This window comes from Panicum virgatum, chromosome 9N (genome assembly GCF_016808335.1).
Source record: "Panicum virgatum strain AP13 chromosome 9N, P.virgatum_v5, whole genome shotgun sequence".
NCBI lineage: Eukaryota > Viridiplantae > Streptophyta > Magnoliopsida > Poales > Poaceae > Panicum > Panicum virgatum.
The window spans coordinates 58730798-58754864 of NC_053153.1; the positions used below are offsets into that span (position 1 = coordinate 58730798).

Consider the following 24067-nt stretch of genomic DNA (forward strand, 5'->3'; position numbering starts at 1 on the left):
GTAAATTCTTTTTTTTTTTGAATAAACGGCACTTGACGAGTGCGTTTCTATTGATATAGCAGAAAAATACAAAACTACGGCCCTGGGAGGCCATAGGCAGGAAACAAAAAGAAAAGAAAATAACAAACTCGCCCGGTTGGATTGGGACGTCAATACGGATCCTATGTGTGAAGTCTGATGTATCATGATAAATATGCAGGATCCTAGGTGCTGAATGCAACTGTGAATGCTTATTTGCATGGTTTTCACCCATAAGTATATAATGCACCTTATGATGTGCGGTATGGTGTGTTGAATGCCAGAGTCTCGTTTATGCAGTGCTCTCGTTTACACTCCATTGTAAATTGACAGTCTGGCTACATTGTTCATATCAGGTATTTGGATTGTCAATAGCAACTAAAAACACTTCAGATCTTTTCAGTTCCGTTGCCTGTTCCATTGCAGGCCAGGTACGCTGTTGGGCGAATTATATCTAACGGTCAACGACTCAAAGAGCATCAGATCTTGCTGAATATGTCAAAACTCGAAGAATTGTTGCGCCATCTATGATCAAAGGTACGATCAAATGGAGATCAAATCCTGACAGCTACACTGCAGGCCATCAGTCACGCTAGTTCTTGTCTAAGTTTTCTGGTTGCCACGCCAAGATCAGCAGTATTGCCAGATTTTCGGTGAAAAGCAAGATCCCCATCAGCCAATCGCAAATGATACGACTTGTGATGACTAAGATTTAAGGACAGAAGCTGGTTGGCAGTTACAAGCACATGCAAGACAAAGAACTAGTATTTTGCAAAACTGAATTTGCATAGATAGGAGATACATCTCGTCGAAGCTACTCTGTCTTTTCAATTCAACGTACAAACTCGACCATTCTACATTCATATCCAGAAGAAATACATATCCGTGGAAAAGGGTAACCAAAAAGATTCTAAAGGTAAAAAAACAGGTTCATGTTTCTTTAGTAGTAGATCCTTCAAAGTTTCCTGCACGGGGCACTAGCGGCAGTGTCGTTCCACTACGCCTATAAACTGCGGAACTGCCTGAGTGTATCCTGCCTATGAACAATCTGACTACATCACTAGAACCAGACCTGACACTTCAGATTCCTCTTCGCAAATCCAAACGTAGTACTGGTTCTTCTTCATGATTGAAAGACGGAGAAGCTGTCAGTCCATCCTGCCATGGTGCCGAACCCTTCAAGTTTCGGCGCCTCCTCCACCACCAGCTTCGGCCGCCGGTCCCCGATTGCGCCGTATGCATTCGGCTTCTTCGTCGGCACCTTGATCTCCAAATCCATGCTCTGGGTTGCAGTCGCGGCGACGAGGTTTCCCGGCGCACAGACGACACGCTGCGGCGCTGGCTTGCGAGGAGGAGGGTGGAACACCACGGGGCAGGCGAAGGTGTCGATCAGGACAAGGACGCACGCGCCGCCGCGGACGATGCGCTGGTCGTCGCAGGCGGCCGCCACGTGCGCGCAAATCTCATCCCGGGCCGCGGCCACGGCGCCGCGGTCGAACGGGTGCGCCACCAGCGGGAGCACCTCGTCCGCGAGGGCTCGCCCCACGCTCTCCGGCAAGCGCAGTCTGCGCGACGGGCGCCTCCGGAGGGCGATGTCCTGGGCGACCTTCTCGGCGATCCGGGTGCCGCCGCCGGGGCCGACGACCGGGAAGTGCCTGCGGATGACGACTCGCACGTCGGCGGTCATCGCCGGGGGCGGTCCTGTCGAGCCGCGGCGCGACGACGGCGCTGGCTCTGCGCCGAAGGTGGTGGCCAGCTGCAGGCGGCTGGAGAGACGAACCGCCGGAACGCCGCGGGGAAGACGATGATCCATCCTGCGAGCTCTCGTGCTGCTGCTGCTTTGCTTGAACGGATGGAGTCGGTGGATGATCAACAGGGGGAGCGGAGGAGATGGATGAGGAATCGACGCCCGACGATCAGATTTATAGTCGTGGCCGGACATCCTTCTTCGACTCGGAAAACAATTCCGAGTTCCGACTCGCGGTACCGGCAGTAGGAGTGCACCATTGGCGAATGGCGATTCGGAGTCGGGTATTTGCCTCGGAACACGCCGTTTGCGTGATGGCCGCCTCTGCTCGTGGTCGGCCCCTTGCTCCCTGCAGCTGCAAGCGCACGAACGGAACGGGCGTGGCGGCTGGGTGGCGTTGCTGTCGGGGAGGGTGAGTTCGAGCCGTCCGGGGATGCAGCTCGTCGGCGGCGAGTGCGAATCGTATGCGGGAGCGGGACTCGGCAAACGGTGGCTGGCCACTGCGGCATCGTCTGTGGCGGACGCGCTGGTGCGGCCGAGTGCGAGCGGATGCAGTGCCTGGCGCGCCTGATACGAGACAAGGAGCGGAGCTGCACGCCGGGCTGAAGCCTGCCAAACAGCTAACAGGGGCCTCCCAAGTCCCAATCCCATCCCATTCCCATGTCCGCCACCGCGCTCTTCCTCCCCGCAAATCCAAACCCGACGCCTAGGCTCCTCCCCTGCTCCTTCCGCCAGACCACGCCGGCTTCCATATCCCTAGCTCCACTTTCGGCTCCGCCTCCCCCGCCATGCCCGCGCTCGGACCCGTCTCCCCGCCGCATTCGGGAGGGGATCGACTGCGGCCGGGCGCGGAGAGAAGAAGGACTACTACGCCACGCTGAACATCCGCCGCGATGCCACGCTGCAGGAGGTTAAGGCCGCCTACCGGACCCTCGCCCGCAAGGTTCCGCTCTCTTCCCTTCCGTTTCCCCTCCCATTGCGTTAGATTGGTTACGTTGTAACGTTGCGATAGTGTGGATAGTTCAGACGTTCAGTTTTGCCTATCTATGTCGATGTGACGAAATATAATGATGCTGTTGATTTGATCCATCTGCATAATTCTTCGATGTTCGATCCCGATGCGGGAGGGTATCATAATTCATAAGATATGCTTTTTATACTTTGTTTTGGGATAAACGGTGTTGGCTGATCATCTGTTATTCTATTGAGACGTTATATGAAATCATTGATGTGTTGGTATCTAAGATTTTCGCATATCTAGTTAATGCCGTGGCTAGAGACCTTCAACATACTTTCTTGGTTTGCTTTCTGTTGTAGTATCATCCTGATATGAACAAGAGCCCTGGGGCTGAAGAAAAGTTCAAGGAGATAAGTGCTGCATATGAGGTATCTTCTGCCGTCTGCATCAGCTAAAAGTCCTGAAGGCGATTGGGGCCACATATTAGATTATTCTACCAAAATGTGGTTATTTCTATGGATCTTGTGATTCTACCCACCGCAACTCTTCTCTGTCGCCATTATGAAAGAACATTAGGATGCTAGTCTCGTGGTACTAGTTTCACACTAGCAATTTTGTTTTCTTACGACCTTATCTATTTTCCCCTAGTCTTCTGGAGTAATATAATATGATCCCCGAGCGCTTCCTATTATTCTTTTTGCCTTTATCTGATATAGCTGAAACTCCATCTAAAAAGTTGCCTGTGAAACTCTTGAAGAACTGGTTTCTCATAACTATCCTAGGATCTTGCAAAGTAGTTATAATGTCTACCAGTTAATTTGGCTATTTTTGCAGAGTATATATGAGTAGAACACATAAAAACTTTGATGGTTGAATGCTATCAGAGGCAAGTGGTTTTCTCAAAACTATCCCGGGATCATAATGGACCTTAAGCCTCTAACTGGTGTGCTCAGAATGTCTGCCAGTTAACTTGGCTATTTCTACAGAGTATACATGAGTAGAACAGTTAAAAACTTTGATGTTCGAATGCTATCGGAGACCGTCCTTGTATGTGATTCATGTTATGAATAGCACTTGTATTCATCATGAGGGCTCTAGGCCCGAATATATACATGTACAGGTATTAAGAAATATGCACAAAACCCCTTATACAATGGGGAAACTACAAGATACACATATACATCTAACACCCCCCCTCAAACTCAAGGTGGATCAACGACACTGAGTTTGGAGAGATAGAACCTGTGCTGAACTCTGGTCTGTGTCTTCGTAAAGAAATGTGCCAACTGAAACTCTGAAGGCATATACTGAAGAGTAATAACATCATCATGTACATGTGCTCGTGTATATGAAGCATCAACACCAATGTGTTTAGTAAGCTCATGCTTCACCGGATCACGAGCAATGCTGATGGCACCTGTACTGTCAGACAAAAGAGGAGTCGGCCTAGAAATAGAAACACCAAAATCCTCAAGCAACCACCGCAGCCAAGTAACCTCTGCTGTCACAAAAGCCAAAGCTCGCAACTCAGCCTCTGCACTCGAACGAGAAACTGCTAGTTGCTTCTTAGTCTTCCAAGCAATGAGAGAACCACCAAGAAAAACACAGTAAGCAGAAAGAGATCGACGATCAGAGGAATCACTAGCCCAAATAGCATCAGAATATGCTTGAAGCTGTAAAGAGCTGGAGCGCGGAAAGAACAAGCGACGAGATATGGTCCCACGAAGATAACGTAGAACACGAAGGAGATGACTATAGTGAAGCTGAGTGGGAGCAGACACAAACTAATTCAGGATATGTACAGCATATGAGATGTCAGGATGAGTAACACCAAAATAGACAAGACTCCCAACAATATGACGATGACGAGTGGGATATGCAAGAAGCACCCCATTAGTGGCACGAAGATGAACATTAAGTTCCATGGGAGTCTCTACAATACGATGGTCAGTGAGAGAAGCACGATCAAGAAGATCCTGAATGTACTTTCCTTGAGACAGATAAAAACCCTGAGGTGTGGAAGAAACCTCGATCCCAAGAAAGTAACGGAGAGGACCTAGATCAGACATAAGAAACTGCTCACTGAGACGTGCCTTCACAAAGGCAATAAACTGAGGGTCATCTCCTATGATGATCATGTCATCAACATAAAGAAGGAGAAGAGTCCGACCACGAGAGGAAGTGTGAGCGAAGAGCGCAGGATCATGAGTACTGGCAGAAAAGCCAGCAGCAGTGACCACAGAGGCAAATCATTGAAACCAAGCACGAGGAGCTTGCTTGAGGCCATAAAATGAGCGGCGAAGACGACAAACCATACCCTCAGAGACCGAATACCCAGGTGGTGGCTGCATATACACTTCCTCACGGAGTTTACCGTTAAGAAAGACATTTTTCACATCAAGCTGAGATATAGACCACTCACGAACAGAAGCCACAGCAAGGAGAGTGCGAACCGTGGTCATATGAGCCACATGTGCAAAAGTCTCATCATAGTCCCGACCATACTCTTGCTGAAAACCACGCGCTACAAGACGAGTTTTGTAGCGCTCAAGAGAACCATCAGAGCGGGTCTTAACCTTGTAAACCCACTTACAAGTGATAGGACGGACATGTGCGGGAATAGGAACAAGATCCCATGTGCCAGTGCGCTCAAGGGCAGCACGAGCATCCTCATCCAACCATGCCCTGTATGCAGCAAACTGAGACACATAGGACTCCATACTGGCATCATAATCATTAAGCATCTTTGTCTTCACATCATCAGAAGCCTTATCAGGAATAGTAGGCTTGACATGAACAACAGGAGGAGATGGGCAGGGTATATCACCAGTAATGAACTCCCAAAGACGAAGACCACGCATGTGCCATCGGAAACGAGGAACCCAATCACAATAATTGGTGCCATTGAAAAGCACCGGACATCGCGTAATCTGCACACCACCGGATGACGGAACGGAAGGAGACGCCATCCTAAAACCTTTAATTGCTTGTTTTAAAACTTAAAATTTTGCTATTTAATGCCAACAGACATATATGTATGTGTTTCACATGCCTAGCTTATCTGCATTGCCCTCGTTCTGTAGAACTTGAATGTGCTTTTATGGTAAAGCTATTGAATAATTCCATTCTTACCATTCTATAGGGAAGATAAAGGGGATCAGAGATTCGCTTCAATCAGTGTCCAGCCTATTATTCCAGAATGGACTTCTTGCCGAGGGGCTGAGCCTGCTGTTCCATTGCTGTTAAAAGGATTACTCGTGATAGCAGCACTATTACTCGTGATCAGCAGAACCACTAAACCCAGGTTTAGTCAGAACCGTATGACCATCCATCTCAGGCCAAAGTAACTGCATAGCGATAGTGAATTTTTGTGGTCCTGTTGCCTGAACGTCAATGGCAATCGCAGTCTGGTGAGCACAAATTTTGCTGCTCAAAGCTGCTGGGGAAAAGTATCTGTCCTGGCTGGCTTTGTTTGTAGTGGTGGCGTCCAGAGTTTACAGTAATAGGCTAACAGCAGAAGTGTTATAGACTGTTTCTCACTAGTCACTTTGTCATTATGCCAACATGGGTCATCGACTCATCGTGTAGAAGAACTTGCGGCAGTTTTTATGAAAGGCAGAGGAAAGGATGCAGAAACATGATTGTGGAGTGTGGACAAATGTAAAGTCTTCCAGCTTGTCTGTACATTGACGTGTTTAAACAAAATATCCTTATTTCTCCTGGAAGTTTCATGGTTTGTTTTGTTTAAAGCCTTCGCCGCAACGAAGTTCATGAGCACTGATTTTTTGCAAGCAAAGCAAAGGATTCTGACGCAAGCCTAAACCTCATTCAATATGATTTTAAATTGGTTCGATCTCTTTTTTTCTCTCTTAGATGTAACGGTAGCGACTCAAATGAGTTGTTTCCCTTTCTCCGCTACCACATTCGATCGGCTTCGAGGCAAGCAGCATCACAACACCCGCCGGCGGACCGGATCCACCCCCGCGCCATGTACTCCCGGCGGCCGCCGCATCCGTCCCACCGGAGTCCACGGCGATCACCCGCCGCCTACTGTCTCCTCCTCACCCTCGCTCTCCTCTTCGCGTCCGCCGCCGCCAAATCCTCTCGCCGCCCCATCTCCGTGCGTCTCCCTCTCCTCTTTCCCCGCTGACGCCTCTTCCAGCCCTTCCTGCATCCGTCTCATCGTGCTTGCGGAACTTCCTGGTGCAGGACAACGAGATCCGGCAGAAGAAGGAGGCCTGCTACACCGACGTCGAGAAGTACGTGCTGTTCGTTCCCCCTTTCTGTTTAGTCGGACGCATTTGACGCGATGTTCCTGTGTTAGTCTGACAGTTTCCTCTCACGGCTGCGCCGCAGCGGGCTGTGGGGATGGGTGTGCAGGTCCTCGCCAACGGAGAAGGAGAACTGCGTGCTGCGCTGCCTCTCCCCGGAGTGCTACGACCTCATCTACGGCGGCGACCCGGTGAGTGGTGGCGTCTGTATGCGCGTTTCCGAGGCTGCTGTTTGTAGTAGGTGCTTTTGTTGCTGATTTTTGCCTGGGTTTGTTGTGCAGCTTGAAGAAGGGGAGCTGGATTATGTCCGCGGCCAGGAATACAAGTACTGCATGCACAAGTAAGAATCACTGAAACATCTGGATTTGTTCGTTGTGTTTTTCGGTTTTGAATTGGATGTGCGTTGTATTCGACTGATGAAGACTAACTCTGTGGATTCACGTGTAGAATGAAAGGAATGATAGTAATACTATTCCTCCCATGATTGTTTAGATTTCTAAACATAACTAAAACAGCCTGACAATGAACAGAGTTGAATTATTTTAAGATATTGGGAAGAAGTTAGAGAGGATTTGGACTTCTGAAAAGGTTCATATACTGATTCCTTATATAAGTGTACTTTGAGCAGTCTTCAATTACTGATTTCTTATAACTCTGTAAATCTCGGGAGTGCTGTGAGCAATTAAACTACAAGGTTGATGATGCAATACCTCATATGCCAGCCTAATTAATTATGTTCACTGCACTCTGTCTGTAACTATACGGTATGAAGGGGGTAAATAGATGTGGTCATAGGTGAGCATATCAGCATCTTTTAGTGTTCGTTCAATGTTATTCCTACCAAGCAAACCATTATGCTAGTCTGCCCAATTGCACATCATCTAAGTTACACAACCTTCATGAACTTCAGACTGCAGTAGAACAAAGGTTCAGTCCTGTTGCCCACTCAGCTATCACTATTATTTCAGTCTAAATATTGAGGTGTTGCTGCGTTCAATTTGGTGATTAACCACCATCTTGATACATCCTACAGTGTTGGTTGCCTGACTGACTGTCAACAATGACCTGTTGGTTCCATTTGGGTTCCAGTTTGCGTTGGTATATTTTCATTTAGTAGCTGCACCCTTGACCACTGAAAAGGTGAGGAATACACATCAGCCAGTTGACTTAGCTTTGTATACATAACTAAACCCTGCTGGCTAAGAAGAGAACTGGATTATTGCCCTTCATTAGTTTATTTTTTTGTACATTTTACCATAAGATAAATTTATATGAACTATTATAAAGCATGGCGTTAAGCATTTATTTCCTTAAGGAACCAATACGCTAGTTCAGGTGCTAGCGTATCAATATTCTTGGGTAATTGTTCTTAACAAAACTTGTAGGGAGTACTTGACTCAATCAAGCTCAGGCTCTGTTATTTTCTAATATTTAGAATAGCTGAGAAGATCACTTTGATCCCCAAGATCTAATGGTCCTCACAATTGTTTCCGCATAATTGATGTTTAAGCTCACCCAATAAGCCAATTATTAGTGTTTACACCTACTGAACTGCTGCACAATGCAGAAGATCACTTTGTTCAACATGGCCCTGTCGTTCTTATATTTGCTACTTACTGAACTAGTATTATGTGAAAGCTCATGGGAGAGGAAACAGAAATCATTTTATTGCTAGAAAACCATGCCATCAAAAGGATAGTATTCTAAGGGGCGCTTATTTGCAGTAATGCATTTACATTTGAGATTTTTTTTATCATTCATTCTGTTATGTTTTCGGAAAAAACTCTAACCTTGGACTCATAAGATATCTAAGTTGTAATTGTTATTACCAGTGTATGGATTTTCTTCTGTTAACTTTAGTCCCTCTGGCCTTGAAGTTGGTTACCTGACATGTTCTCTCACTCCCACATTTGTTATTGTATTTGTTTTGCTTTTCAGATCATCCCTTGGAGAAAGCTTGGATGGCGTTAAGGGGTCCTTCAGCTATTTCTATAGATGAAAGTTGGTTCCCACGGCGTAAGGGGAGGCCGTCCACGTCGTCCAAAAAAAATTACAACGTTCGATCTCATTTTTACGGTGTGGATGTGTGTTTCTGTACCAGCCTTCGGTCTCACCTTTCCCACCGCACCTTCCGCGAAACGGCTGCGTCCTCCGGCCGCCGCCCTCACGCGCGCCGGTTGCGGCCTCCGGCGGCCGCCGTGCCCCGCGGCCGGAGCCTCACAAGAGCCGGCCCCGCGGCCGCTGCCTAACAAGATCTGCTCCATCCCTCGCGGATCCGCCCACTGTCGCGCACGTTCTCCTCCGCCGCCCGCCCACCGGCCCGATCCGCTCCATCCCTCGCAGAGGCCGGCGGACACGAGCGTCGCCGCCGTCGCCGTCAAGAACGCCGACGCCTGACGAGGTGGCCGCTGTGCTCTACCCACGCGCGAACCCGATGGTGTCTGCCGTCGCGCCACCGCTTCCCCTCCGCGGCGACCGGCGAGGGCGTGGCCTGGGACACGACGCCCACGAGCTAGGTCTATTCTCCCTGTGCGCCGCCGCCGCCGTGATGCGCGGGCTGCAGGTAATTCCGTGCCTCGGCCGCCCCTCTGCCGCGGCTGCACCCGCGTTCTCCTACACACCATTGCCCTCTGCAGCTGCCGCCTCCACGCCGTGCGTGGCCGACGACTGCAGTGGCCAGTGGGCCGGGGATCCCTCTCCCTCTTCTTTTCTACTACTATCGCTTTCTCCTTTGCTTCTTCTTTCACTTCTCTGTGATTTGTTTCTCCGTTCAGTTGGCTGCTCCTCTGTAGCTCCAACATTGATTCCGGCGCTCGACAATGTGTACTTCACGCTCGTATCATTGGAGGCTCAAGATCAGATCAAGTTTTCGTCCTTTCAATTTTGCTTCTGCTCATGTTCTTTTCTTTTTCACGGAGTCTTCACATTTAGACTGGTTTTGTACTTTTCTAATTAATCTGGTGATACTGTCGCTGCTTGCTTTCCTCTCCCCTCTTCTTTCTTATCTTCTTGCCTGCAGCTTTTGCAACTTAGCTGTACAATATACCTATGCATATATGGTTATTAGCTTGATTTACCTTTTGAATACATGGTCGTGCCTTCGGATTTGATTTGTTTCTTCCTTTGATTTTAATCTCGATCTGATGTTTCTCCTCATTGTGCCTCCTTTGGTGCGGGCTGAATTGAGATTTGTATGATTCCAGTCCTCATCTGTTTTCTCAGAGATACATTACAATTTGCTTGCTACGTTTGCTGTGGTTGACGGTGTCTGCAACAACAACACTACAGTTGCAGGTAAACAATACAAACCACCCATTCCAAAGTTGCAAATACAGTTAAGAACTATACCTTTCCTTGCTTATATTTTATACCATTGATTCTAAGCTAGGAATTAAATTTAATGTATGCATTTGCCTTCCCTGTAAAACCTGTTTATTCACATCTGTCCAGTTCAGTCATTAACAGGCCTAATGAAATACTGTGGAAAGCTAATCTACCTCTGAAGATAAACAAAAAAAAATGTTTGGTTAGCCCAGCAAAATTACATCTTAACTAAGGACAACCTGTTAAGGAGGAAATGGCATGGGAGTGCTACTTGCCAAGTTTTATCTGACAATGATACTGTTAGTCATTTGTTCTTAGAATGCTCCCTAGCCAAATATGCCCGGAGCATTGTGGCCCTGGTTGTGGGTGTTAACTGCAAACCCTGCTCGGTGGATCAGTTCTGGGTCTTTGCTCAGAGGTTCATGGGTCAGGGAGGAAAATACCATATGGTTGGATTAGCTGCGGTCTGTTGGGCTCTTTGGAGGGCAAGAAACAATGTGTGCTTTGAAAAGAAGATAACTTGATCTCCGACCAAGACCATTTGTTTAGCCTCATCTTTCATTGTTTTCTGGGCAGATCTTCAGTAGGAAGTTCACAGAGATGCTCTGGTGGTTGGGGCTGAAGCTCTGAAAGTGACGGAAGAGATACTAGAGTGGTGCTGCTGAGGTGAATAAAGGAACACATCTTGGTGCGATTCTTTCAGATTATTAGCATAATTTCATTCACATCAGCATGTCTCCTAATAGCCATCACTCAAACTGTGATTTCAACCCCAAATGTGGGCTACACTATTAAAATCTTAAATCTGTTTACCTTACCTTCGCAGGCACCGCATCATGCCAAGCTTATCACCATTAAGGAAGCAGAAACCCTCATTTCCGCATCACAAAGCAGTGATGCCCAGAAAACAACATTTATATTGCCTCAACCCTGCTAACTAGAGTATATATGCAGCACCTTTGCCTCGGTAAGTTTCGCTTACTCCATGCATTATGCTAGGACCATTAACTGCTACTACTTATTTCCTTATCCTCTGAAAAAATATTGGGTCTATCCAAGTATGAACACATAGAAGAAAAACATATAGACAAACAGTATGACCATATAGAAAAATATTGGGTCCATCCAAGTATAGAAAAAAATATTGGGTACGCCGCCTCCCTGATCCAAGTATGAACACATAGAAAAAAAAATAGTCCTTTCACAACAGCGCCTGGCTCAGGTATGAAAACAAAGAAAAAAAATGTCCTTATCAATCTTGCCAAGCTCTTATTCGAATGTGGACGCTATACTCTGCTTCAGAGCCATACGTCAAGGCTAGGGACTAGGGAGGCGTACCTGACTAAGCTTTTCACATATGTAAATGACTCTTTACTTTATTCTGGTGCTCCTGTGTATTACTACTTACTATGCCAGTTCATGTTTTTGCTCACAACTAAATCGTTAAAGATATATTAAAACTGCTGCTTTATGAAACAACCTGTTTAAATAAAAATACATCAGAACTTTTGCGACACAATAAGGAACTAGCTCCTCAGGGGAAAAGTATAAAGTACATACCTTTCCTTGGGAGTTGGGACATAGCTCTTCTTGGTCAAATATATCCAGGTTAGGCATCTCTTAAAAACAGTATGAAGATTTAATATTTATAGCACCTCTGTCTAAATAATATTGATATGAAGTAATTATCATTGCTTCGTTAATGGCACCTTAGCATGCCTTCCAATTTTACATTTCCAGTTTCTACCGACATGTAATTGTTTTGAACTACATATCTCACCCATTAACTGCAACAGGCAAAGTCATTTCATTATAAGAACTACAGCCTCCTAAGACTTACTATAAGAACTCACTTCTGGCATACATATTCCTTTGCGGCTTCTTTAGCCAACAGGAATTGAAGCTGCCTCCAGTGTTTTGCCAAGCACCCAAATGCTACTATAACCTATGTAGGTTACTATCGCCGATGAAGCAATCTAGCATCTTATCTATTTAGTAAACTGTAATATTATGCTCTTTCAATTACATGGTTTGTGACCTACTCATTGCTACTGATGTGGAACACACATCCAGAATGCCCATCGCAGATAAACTGATGTAGAGGTTTGATCCTTTTCAAAAAATATGCTTTGTTTTTTATTTAACCTGCTCTTCCTGTTACCTTTGCAGACAATAAATCTACTCTGCCATTCTTACATCATTTGACTCTATACAACGCTTGTCGTAGACAGCTTGATGCCTAGATCATTTCAAAAACTGACGCATCTCTCACAGGTCCGCGTGCGATTTATGATTGAACCTGTTTTCTGTACATCCAATGCGGCCAGCTAATCCCTTTATTTTCGTTGTTCTCTTAGTATTGTAAAATGTGACAGATAAAACTACCTTAGAATGATTCTGTACTTCATGTTTAATTTCTTTTCTTTCTTTCTTTTTTTTCGAAAGGGAAGATGTATTAAACAGCAGCACAATACATCCCCCCACATTACAAACAGACCCCTGGAAAAATCAAGAATTACAAGTAAGTCCCTAAGGCTACTGTGCTTCTTCCCCCACTCCAGGTTCCTGTTTGTCTCCTCCACCACCTCGTTGATCCACCACCTCCCATCTCGGCAAGGAACTCCAAGCATTGGAAGAGCCGCAAAACGCAACGCCCAGTCCCCAACCAAGCGCATCAACACCATTGAACGCCCATGCTTAATTTCTTATTTACTATGCTCTTCCAATTCTTTTTGCACATAGCATGTCTCCTGCCACCATTACCTGCTCGATCTGTTAACCACGCTTCTAATAATCGGGTTGATGCCTAGATTGTTCCACAAAATGATGTCTGTTTTCCAGGTCCGCGTGCGATAGCACGCGTCATGCACTAGTTCGTGAAGTTAGCAAGAATAAAAGGTGATGTTAATCTGTGGTAAACTTTATTTCACGCTCTTGAACAGACATGCATATGTGTATTACTTTATTTAGACCTTGGACTGATGAGAGGGCTGCTTCTCAGGCTCCCATATGTCCAAGCTGCACTTCTCAGTTCTCCTCTATACGGTGGTGTTCAGCCATATCCAGCTATCAACGTCTCCAAGCATGGGCAATCGATAAGTTCATCGATGAAATCCAAATCGATTAAATGTGAAAATTTTCCTAAACCCTCCAAGCACTGCTGTTGTGCATCCTGATGGGAAAAGAAACCTCTTTGTAATACAATTTCTCCAGCTACATGGTTTGCTTTTTCTTTTCCAAGTAGCTAGTACTATTGATTGCTGAGGTTGTGCTTGCTGAGAGACAGTTTGAGGTTGCCGCGTGCCGTGCGCGCTGACGGCCCACGCAGCCAGGCGGGGCGGACTCGGGCATCCCTATACATCTTCCGTGCAATGGGAAGCTTCATCATCGCACGGCCTGCAGTCGGCCCAGGAGGAGGCCCATATATTTGCTTTCACGGTCTCATCCAATCAATCACATTATCACGGTTTTTCCCTTATGTGTTGTTGGATATGCAATGCCAAAGGGCCTCCACCTGAGATGGTTAGAGGAACCCAGCGGCACTCCTCAGGTCCTGGGTTCGACTCCCCGTGGGAGCGAATTTCAGGCTGAGGTTAAAAAAATCCCCTCGTCTGTCCCATGGCCAAAGCACAGGTCTAAGGCCCGGCCCCGGTCGTGGTCGTCTCACATGGGCTACGGTGCCGCTGTGTAAGGATGGGGCAGGGGTTCGGGGGTTTTCTTGACCTGCGTGAGAAGGTCTTCTCTTAATGCAATACCCGGGGGCTGTCTTACCCCCCGCAGGTCAAGTTGTTGGATATGCAATGATTCTCACTTATTATCCAGCCCAGCAGAATGTTCTTTTCTGCTTTTGTTTCCTAATATTCATGAGCAATACATTATTTGTAATTACTTTTTTGTTTCTGATTTCTTATATATTCAACATTTTGAAAGATTAAATACAACATTTTACATAAACTAATTCAACATTCTAAAAAAACAAGTTCAACACTTAAACTTGAAATGTTGAAACAATATACGCAAAATGTTGAATAGGTATCCACAAAATGTTGAAGTAATACATTTCAAATGTTGATTTTTTAGGTAATAAAAGTAAGTAAAATATATACATATGAGATCTTGTTTTGTTGCATTAATTCTAAACAGCATATTGGTCGAAACGGAATCGAAAACGGAGTCATGATTTGAGAGAAAAATGTGTTTGAAGATTGCAAATCAATTTAAACCTTCCCACCCGCCAGCCAATGTCATCCTAACACCTGTCATCTACTGTTCATAACGGCTCACCCCTCTTCCCACTCGCATGAATCTCAGTTGTCCGATTTAACTCTAGCACCAATTTTAAAGTGGAAGTTAGTTGTCCGATTTAACTCTAGCACCAATTTTAAAGTGGAAGTTTGATAAGAAACTTCCGGGTGTATAGGTTTTCCGGGCGGACTCGGCACAGGTGGGGCGCGCGGCCCAACACAAGGCCATCAGCCCAACAGCGCCAGGCAGCCACACGCGGCCCAGGCAGCTGCTTGGCCAGCAGGCCAGAGCAAGAAGCCCAGCATGGGATTGGCCACCGTGCGGCCCAAGGCATGAGCGTACAGGCAGTGCGGCCCCAAGGCATGACAGCAAGCCAAGCGTCAGGTCTGGGAGGAGCCCAGCTGTGAGCTGGCCAATGGCTCTCGCTTTGCATTTTTCTCTCCTTGCACTTATCAATTAATTCCTGATCTACTGTTTATATTAGTTTGTTGGTGTTGTTCTCTATAATGTTGATTAATATACTGCATGCTTAATTATTTTGTGTTTAATTAGTACTTGATCTTGCTAAATTTTTTTGGACCTTTGCATGCTTAGTTAACAGGACTCTTTAGGAGTAATTAGTTATAATCTTTTTAGTTTGTTCGGCATTTTGGACAAGCTTAGCTTCGTTTGGTTTTGAGAGGTGCTAATCTTTATTAGATCTTTGCATGCTTGGTCAAGTCTAAGTGAAGTCTTGGTAATCGCTTTACATTGGCTTCTGCTTTTGTGTCGTGTTTGTGGCATTCTGGTTAATCTTCGCATTAGATTTACGTTGAGCTTTCCTAACTGTTCCTATGATGAGCTCGTCATAAGTTGGCTTGTGTCAATTTGACGCTTGGAAGAGATGTGTACCAGGTTAATTTCAGGACATAGTAGGTCGAAGATTTTTTTTAAGGCTCTCATTCAGCCTCCCTCTCGGAGCCCGATCCACGCTAAGGATCGAGAGTCTTCATCTTCCCCAACAAGAATGTTAATTTTCTCTGGATAAGTATTTATAGGCTTTTGTGCATGCAGTGCTTTTCTAAAGTACTGCGAGCTTTCAATGACCGAGATTTATCCTTTTTTCTAAAAAAACAACATTAGCAAATGGAGGTGTCTGGCAAAATAAATAAATAATAATAATAATGCGCGAAAGAACGGTCGTCGCTGTGTGAAAGGAGACGGTCGTTCCCGTTCAAAAAAAGAAAGGAGACGGTCGTCGCCTTCCATTTGTCCACAACCACGAGGATCCGACTCGACCGTTGAGGCTGATCGAGCCGAGCCTGCTTCCTGCTGCTGAGGATCAAGAACAGAGCAAGTACTGGAGCAGCTGCATTAGTTAAAAGAGGACAGATCCTGTCAGAACCAAATGACTGTCTCATCTAGCTCTGCGTCTGCCTGCCCAAGTTATTGGTAACTTGAGGAAGCAGATTCTGACGGATCACCAAACAAGCACAGACTACACAGTAGCGTGCCCTTGTTGTGTAGTAGCTAACACTCACTCATTCATTTAGCAGAATAGTACATTGTCTCGACTCTTCCCGACTTTTCCCCTTGCTACAGTTGAGAGGGAAGGAAAAGGGGGGATCGCCGTTTCCGGCGGCGATTCCGGCAGCCTTCTCCCTCTCCGGCGGCCGCTACAGCTCCGGAGAGGGGGATGGGTCACGGAATCGTCGTGCGGATGTATATAGCTTAGGTAGTTGTCCTCCTAGGGTTAGGTTTTGCTCGTCGCCGTTGCTTGGTGGCGGAGCTAGGGTTTGCGTGCCGGTAGTGGCCGGTGGAGCTTGGGTTCTTGGCGTCGGTGGCGAGACGGCGGCGCTTTGGAATAAGTCCTCGCGGACTCGTCCCCGTCCCTGCGGCGTTTCTCTCCGGCGCCACTGGTGGGTCTGTGGAGGTGGTGCTCCCGTGGTGGAGTTGCTGTTCCAGGGAAGTTCGCCGGCGGCTCGTTGTCCTGCGTTGGAGGTGAGTCGTTGTCCGTTCGCTTGGTGGATAGAGGGGATGCTTCGGGGTTGGTGGAGGTCAGGAGGGTGGAGCGGGTCCAGTCTTCCTGCGGCGGCTCGGGTCGTCGACGGCGGATCTGCTTCCACGGCCACCGGGGCTCGGGGTGCGTCCCTGGCCGATGGTCTTCTCGCGGTGGCTTCAGATCGTCCTTGGTGGCGGTTGTTCTTTGCAGTCTGTTTCAAAAGCTTCATAGCGATGGGGTTCCGGCTGGCCATAGGTTCGAGGAGATCGATTCCGGCGGCGGCTGCTGTTCGACGACGGCGGAATCTGGAGCACAGAGGTTCTAGGGACCTAGTTGTATTTTCTCATTTTTTTGTGGACCTTTGTGCAATTTGTTTGGTGGTGTAGGTGTCCTCTGTATCCTGCCAAAATGTATCTATATTTGTACCGTTACCTGTACCGTATCTTTTAGTCTAATACATGTACGTTTGATCAAAAAAAAATACCACTCACTCATTCGGTACCCTCACGGCCTCACCAGCATCGAGCCAGCCACTGGCGAAGGTAGGGTAAAATGGAAGGGGTGCGACAAAGCTATGGCTGAGCTGCCAATCTGGGTGCAGAATATTAGGCTGGGGAGGTGCTTATAAGGCTAAAGTTTAGATGCAGCAACTGATTTTTATTTTTGGGGGTGCAGCTGCACCTACTTCTTTGTACTTGGTTTTGCCCCTACCAGCCAGCTAGCATAAAGTATCTGATTTCACCTTACCCCACAGCTACCACCGGTTGTAAAATAGAAATACCTTCTCATGAGTTTCTCTCTCTCTCTTCTTTTGTGGTCACCACAATTATAAAGTTCTTTATGTAAATATAAATAAAAATATAAATAGGATCAGATATCTACTTCAGTCCCTCTGTCTTAAGTTATTAGTTGTTTTGGCTTTCGTAGATTCATATAATTTGTTATGCACCTAGACATAATACGTATGTAGTTGTGTAGTAAAGTCTATAAATTTAGAAAAGTCAAAATAACTAATAATTTGGGATGGAAGGAGCTATTGTTTATTAGATCATTCGATGCATTTATAACGGGTCGCTCGTCTAGTCCCATGTAAGCCCTACTTAAGATATGACTATACGAGTGTGTTAGCATACCCACTGCACATCCATCATAAGCCTTATCCGAGATCTCATTATTAGGGAGTTCGTCTAAATAATACTTCCTCTGCTTATGCAATTGTATCCGGACATGTCTCATTCAAAAATACATCTTCTTTTTTTTTTTAGGGACAAAAATACATCTTCGAAGCCAATGCAAACGGTTCTAGTAGCCACCACTATTATTTGCAAATAGAAACATTTTAGTTACATGATTCATGATATTTGACCTTTTTTATCTCGTTTGTACTTGTGCAACATAAGCTACGCTGTCTTCAAAGTGTAATTTATACATGCTACTATTGAACATGCCTAAGCTAGGTGTTTTCTTTGGTTGCTTCTTGGAGCCGTGAAATCAAAGTGGCTAGTTGAATTTGCTGGTATGGTTTGCTAGACTTCCAAGAACACACACCGGTGGCGGTGTGAGGCATGACGAGCACGAGTTCAGGTTTGCAGCACCAAACCAACCCGGTGTGAGGCATGACGGGCCCAATTTGCAAACCAGCTTTGTATTTGGCTCGCTGAACTCGTGCGTTTTGATGTTCTAAAAGCACTAAAGTGATAAACTAAACTTTGTGGATTGGTTTGATGACTAGTTGCCTACATGGATAATTGATAAAGGTTGCATCACTTTAATTGGTTTGGCCATTTGACCAAATTTGATCGTCATTTGTTTGGCTATGGAAATTTTTCCAGCAGTTAGGAACTCCTTTTTAAACCGGCACGAGGTGAAACTTGGGCAACCTGCAGGTTTTCGTTTTCGTTTTCTTTTTCTTTTTCTCCTTTTGTGTGTAGGCGGAGTTTGGCTGCACGAACTTTGGTACTGCAAGATGGACGACAGCTCAGAAAAGATGCAGAGGAGCACTTTCGGTCTTGCTTGCCAAGCAAATTCCACGTACAGATTCCAAAGTTCTAAAAATTTTCAGCGACGGAGATTTCATTTCCTTTTGACAAAAAAAAAATCAATGTTGGTCTTAGCCTAGCCGTGGGGATCTTTTTGTTCAAAGAATAAAGAGGAGGGATAGAAATAGAACTTTTTTTTTGAAAAAAGAACGAATAGAAATTGAACTCTCATACTAGTTGGAAGCAAGGATCCGATTCGACTGTTGAGGCCGAACCTGCCGCTGAGGATCTACAACATGAGCAAATACTGGAGCAGGAGAAGCATCAGTTTAAAAAAAAGAATCCAGATCCTGTCAGAACCGGATGGTTTAACTTGAGGAAGCAGTAAAGAAGAACACAAGATTCTGAATTTCTTCTGATGGATGGAAGTAGCCGGCGCAGCGAACAAGGACAGAGCCGCGCGCCCTTGTCCTGTACCCACACGGCTCACCAGCCAGCCTGCCCTTGCGCCGCTGCTGGTGCCCTTCCCCTTCCCCCAGTCTATAACTAAAACTAGGCGGCGCATGTACAGGCTACAGAGCTGCACGGGCACCCCTCCCCTCGTGATTGAACTCGCTGGCTCGCAAGGAACGCTCCAGCTTCCATCTAGGATCCGAAAGGAACTGGCCACCAGCTCGTCCTTCGCTCCTCTTCTTCCCCCAGTGAGGAGCAAGCTTGCGACATCTGAGCTCGTTTCTTTCTTGCTCTGTTCTTCTTCTTCATCTCCGGTGGGCTGCGCGATGGCGACGGCGTTGGCGCTGGCGGCCGCCGTGCTCCTCTTGTCCTCCACGCTCGCTGCTTCAGGTACGCACCACCACCACGAATTCTCTCTCTTTCTCTCCCTTCCCTTTTCCTTTTCTTTTGTTTTCATCAGGGTGCAGGGAGACATCTCCGCCGCTTTTTCCTAGTGTAGTTTTAGGTGTCGGATTTATTTGTGGGAGCTTCTTTTCCTTTTTCATTCCTATATTCAAGATACTAGAACCGAAAAGGCTTTTTTTGTTGCTCCATGGATCATGTCCCCAAGTCCCAATAAAATCCCTCTTCTGTCCTCATTGTCTTCCCCTGACGCGCGCGTTCTGTCCATTCCTTGGCCATGGCAGAGTTCTGCGTGTGCCGGCCGGACCAGCCGACGACGGCGCAGCAGAAGGTGATCGACTTCTCGTGCGGGGACGGCGCGGACTGCTCGTCGATCCTACAGGGCGGCGGCTGCTACAACCCCAACACCGTCGCCGCGCACTGCTCCTGGGCCGCCAACAGCTACTACCAGAACAACAAGGCCAAGGGCGCCACCTGCGACTTCGGCGGCGCCGCCGCCATCTCCACCACCGACCCCAGTACGTGCTCGCTCCCTCGTCTCTGATCTACGCAGAGTTTTTTTCGTCTCATCTCATCTCTGTCACTAACAAATGAACGAACACCATTCTGATGGGCCTTTTTTTTCCTTTTTCTTTTTTTTTGCAGGTTTCTCCGGGTGCACTTTCCCTTCGACTGCCAGGTACGACATTGCCCTCTGCTCCTCCATCGCCAGAGCTCCATAGCACTTGCTCTTTTCTGTTCTTTGGAGATTCTTGTAGTAGAATAAGCTGTGCTCATTATGCCCTCCCTGCTGCCACCCAGGCAATGTGGTCAATTTCAGATTCTCAGAGACAACCTAGTCAATCAGTGTGCCCAGCACCTAACACATTTCAGCCGCCCTGTTAATCATGCATGGTTCACCGACACTAGCATGTAATCTACTACTGATTAATAATAGGAGCAAGATGCAGCAATCTTAAACTGAATGGTTTGCGCCGCATTCTCTAGATCAAGGTTGCAAGCAGCAACAGGCAGAAATCGGCGCTGGCTAGAGTCTACTTCTTGTCTGCATTGCAATGGACTGCATACCAATCGCGCACATTCACCACACATTCCCCACCGACCGACTGACATTGCTTCACAAGTTTTGGCAATTGGTTGGTTTGTTGCGACATCTGAACAGCTAGCTTTGCCCTCGAGCTGCTCCCCCAATCTCTCCCAATCAATTCGAACCGGAGCACACGCTTTATCGACACCCAGTAGCGACAGAAACTTATTTTCCTGGCTTACCAGGAATCCATGAAAGCGATCGGGTGCTCTAATTTAAGAGGGGGAGGGGTTGAATTAGGCACAATTAAAACCTTAACATATGGCTGCAACTAATTTGCATAAAATTTAAATTAAAACAAGCTATCTAGATGTGCAACTACGGTTCACCTTAGTGTGTAACTCTCATTCCAAAAAAGTTTTACAACCTATAGCCAATCCTATCAGAGCATCTCCAAGAGTTTGTCATATTTTACTTGGCATATCTTGTGTTTTGCCAACTTCTAAAAAGATATGCCAAGTAAAAAAAAGTTTATCTCCAACAGTTTGGCATAATTCACTTGCCAAATCCAGATCTAACATACATCAGGAACCCTGAGAGAGAAATAAAATTATATTTATGACCTTCCACCTCTTGAAAATTTAAATCAGGAACCCTACTCTGTTATTTATTTCTTTTTTCAACCTCCCACCTGACTAGAAACTACGATGCCAACCGCGCGCCGCGCGCGTATATTTACGCGCTGGATGCTGGTTTTTCCCAAGTTGCTAAAAATTATCAAGTCTTTTGCCAAACTGTTGGAGGAGTATTTTTAATATTTTTGCCAAAAATCAAAGATGACAACTCGATTTGCCAAACTGCTGGAGATGCTCTCAAGATACTACACTAAGAAAGTAAATACACACAAGTTGCAATAAAAAATGCGGAAGCTTAAAAAAGAGATGGGAGGAAGCGAACTCTCGACACGAGGATTTATCCCGTGGTTCGGATTGCCATAAAGGCGCCCCTACGTCCACGTTGTTGAAACACTCACGGAGAGTATCACTTTCCGGCAATCAAGTCTCTTCCATGAACACAATCACGGTCACCTTGATCCCGATCAACACTAAGGGAGATTGCCCACGAAGGAGGGGTCTCTATCCCCCGCACAATGTCGTCGACGCCGCTCCACACCAAGCCGGAGGGTCGTTGACTTGCCGGCGAGCTACCAAAGTTCCAAGGATGGCCGGCGCACCAAGATACAAAGATGGTTCACTATAGAACCACAGCATAATGATCTAAACCTTGCTTGATTACTCACTCAAGAGCTAACCTTGCACTAACACTCACAAAGCTTGTGCTAAGGAATAAGGATTTGATCTTTTATGCTCTTGGATGGCTTGGAGGTGTTCTTGGGTGTGTGTGTGGGATGTCCAGCAACTCCAGCAAACTCAAAATGACCGGGGTGAGGTGTATATATAGGCCACCAAGTCTTGTAGCCGTTGCTCCAACGGTCAGCAGAAATCAGCATACCATCGGATGAACCGATGCCTCTGCATGGGGTGGTGTCGGTTCATCCGGTCACTCTAAGACCTGAAGTAGTCGTTGAGCTTCTGACGCACTGTCTGCAGCACCATCGGTTTAACCGATGACTGGGTGTCGGTTAAACCGGTCACTCACAGCACTCAACTAGCCGTTGCACCTCTTTCTCTCCTGCTGACGTCATTACACCGGTGCTATGCTCCAATGCACCACCAGTTCAACCGGTGCTGAAGGCGTGGCTCCTGCACGCTTGACATCGTCTCTGGAACATAGTACATTGAATGCACCGATGCCTCTCTTGACACCGTCGGTTCATTCGGTGCTTCAATTCTTTCTTCACTTGATCTCCAGAGACGCACAGACATGTGCCAAAGTCAGGGCGTCGGATCTTCTGAAAACCATCGGATGCACCGATGTTATAGGCATCGGTTCTTCCGGTGCTCCTGATTTCAGTAGAACTCGTCCAATTCAACATTTCTTTGAGTTTTTTTTTCGTGTTTTGCTTTGTATAGCCTTTTTACTTCATCCCTGGGGTCTAGAAATGTTCACTTAACAAAATCATTAGTCCCATTGATTGTATTGTCATACGATCACCAAAATCACTCGAAATAACATAAAAGATGCCGTGTTTGTTACAATCCAAATCAACTACTTTATGCTGGACCCCTTTTTCCTGGCTGGTGGTTTTGTCATACTAGCTACTAGTGATTCTCTGTAAAAGAGAATGCACTGACTTTCCACCATTAGGCTGATTGCTGCGTCTGAACAGAAAAGAGCTAGACCCAGACAGCCTTTCTCCCACGTGCGTCTTGTGCGTAGTATGCAGCAGACAAAAGAGCGCTATTATTATTTATTTATTTTCAGACGGAACAAACTCCCATCGCATAAATCATCAGACACTGGCAACTGAATGAATATAAACGCAACCATATGCATGCTGCTGGATTGGTGGTTCCGTATTAATTCTCTATTGGGAGTGGGACCTGAAGTATTTTTCCTCCTGCTTTGCTGATGCGCAGTGCTTCCGGGACGACGGGCACCACGACCGTTGGCGGCGCGACGTCGACGGGCACCCTGAGCCCCGGCGTGGGCACCGGGTTCAACGGCACGGCGGTGGGCAGCGGCGGCCTGGGGCCGGCGGGCACCATGGACAGCGCCGCGGCCGGCCTGCTCCCCGGCACCTTCCTCGCCGCTGCCATCCTCTCGCTCCTAGCCCTGCACTAGCTCCCCCCTCCTCCGTTCTCAGTAGTTCCGTCCTTTGGTGTCCAGTAGTTCCTTCTCTGAACGACATCAAGAAAGGAAGAATGGGATGGGAATTGGTTGTTGGAGGGTTACAGTTTCAGCACTAACCCACTACCCCGTGTGGCTGCTTCTTCTTGTAGCTGCCTTGAGCCTTCCTAGTGGCATCGGTGGTTGGGTTGGGGTGTATTTTTGGCGCCTTTTCAGCATGATGGTGTATGATTTGATTTTATGCGGTGGTGGGATGGCTGGCTCTGCTGTCCTGCAAGGACCATTGTCTTTTTTGTTCCTTTCCTTTGGTCACATACATCAAGAGTTTTGTACTCTCCTTGTTTATGTGATTTGCTTGTATATAAGGCCTCGTTAGTTGCAGATGTAAAATTTTTGAAATGGAATCTTTGCACATTTAAAGTATTAAATATAAACTAATCATAAAACTAATTACAGAACTCGTCTATAAACTACGAGACGAATTTATTAAGACTAATTAATCCGTCATTAACACAGATGTACTGTAGCAATTACTATAGGAATTTAGTGTCTAATCACAGCCTAATTAGGCTCATTAGATTCGTCTCGCAATTTACAAGCAAACTATGCAATTCGTTTTTTTATTTCGTCTAGATTTAATACCCCATGCATGTAAGATTCCTTTTCGATGTGATAGTTTTATAATTTTGAATTTTGCAACAAAACAAGGCCTAAATGTAGAGGAAGCCAGTGGCTCTCTTTCAGGATCAGTTGGGATGAGGGTGGTGTCTGTCAGTCTCTGGATGACCTTAGGTCTCTTTCTGTTGTAAATCTCTCTCTATTGCTTGACGGTGGTGGTTGCTTGTCTCGCAGAATATGTTCATTCATATGGTCATGTACATATATTGTAGGGTTTTTTGTCTACAGGACAC

The 24067-nt window shown here is 46.4% G+C and overlaps 2 protein-coding genes across 5 annotated transcripts; both read left to right on the forward strand.

Annotated features, from left to right (window-relative positions):
* Positions 1-2334: 2334 nt before the first annotated feature.
* LOC120688367 lies at positions 2335-13747 on the forward strand. 4 transcript variants are annotated; one of them, XM_039970665.1, is made up of 11 exons: positions 5734-6843; positions 6933-6982; positions 7080-7185; positions 7276-7334; positions 8933-10288; positions 10895-11006; positions 11145-11285; positions 12488-12592; positions 12764-12839; positions 13160-13232; positions 13320-13710. In XM_039970665.1, exons 1-5 carry the CDS (start codon positions 6712-6714, stop codon positions 8991-8993), a joined length of 408 nt encoding a protein of 135 aa, XP_039826599.1. In that variant the 5' UTR covers positions 5734-6711; the 3' UTR covers positions 8994-10288; positions 10895-11006; positions 11145-11285; positions 12488-12592; positions 12764-12839; positions 13160-13232; positions 13320-13710. The 4 variants fall into 4 exon arrangements, with proteins under 4 accessions (XP_039826598.1, XP_039826597.1, XP_039826599.1 ...); XM_039970664.1 differs by lacking the exons at positions 10895-11006; positions 11145-11285; positions 12488-12592; positions 12764-12839 and adding an exon at positions 2335-2708 and having other exon boundaries at positions 3083-6843; positions 7056-7185; positions 8933-8980; positions 13192-13232; positions 13320-13747; XM_039970663.1 differs by lacking the exons at positions 10895-11006; positions 11145-11285; positions 12488-12592; positions 12764-12839 and adding an exon at positions 2361-2708 and having other exon boundaries at positions 3083-6843; positions 7056-7185; positions 8933-8980; positions 13192-13216; positions 13320-13747.
* A 5235-nt stretch (positions 13748-18982) lies between these two features.
* On the forward strand, positions 18983-23537 carry LOC120691497 (PLASMODESMATA CALLOSE-BINDING PROTEIN 3-like). Its single transcript, XM_039974572.1, has 4 exons — positions 18983-19366; positions 19663-19896; positions 20024-20057; positions 22946-23537. Exons 1-4 carry the CDS (start codon positions 19087-19089, stop codon positions 23148-23150), a joined length of 753 nt encoding a protein of 250 aa, XP_039830506.1. The 5' UTR covers positions 18983-19086; the 3' UTR covers positions 23151-23537.
* Positions 23538-24067: the final 530 nt, after the last annotated feature.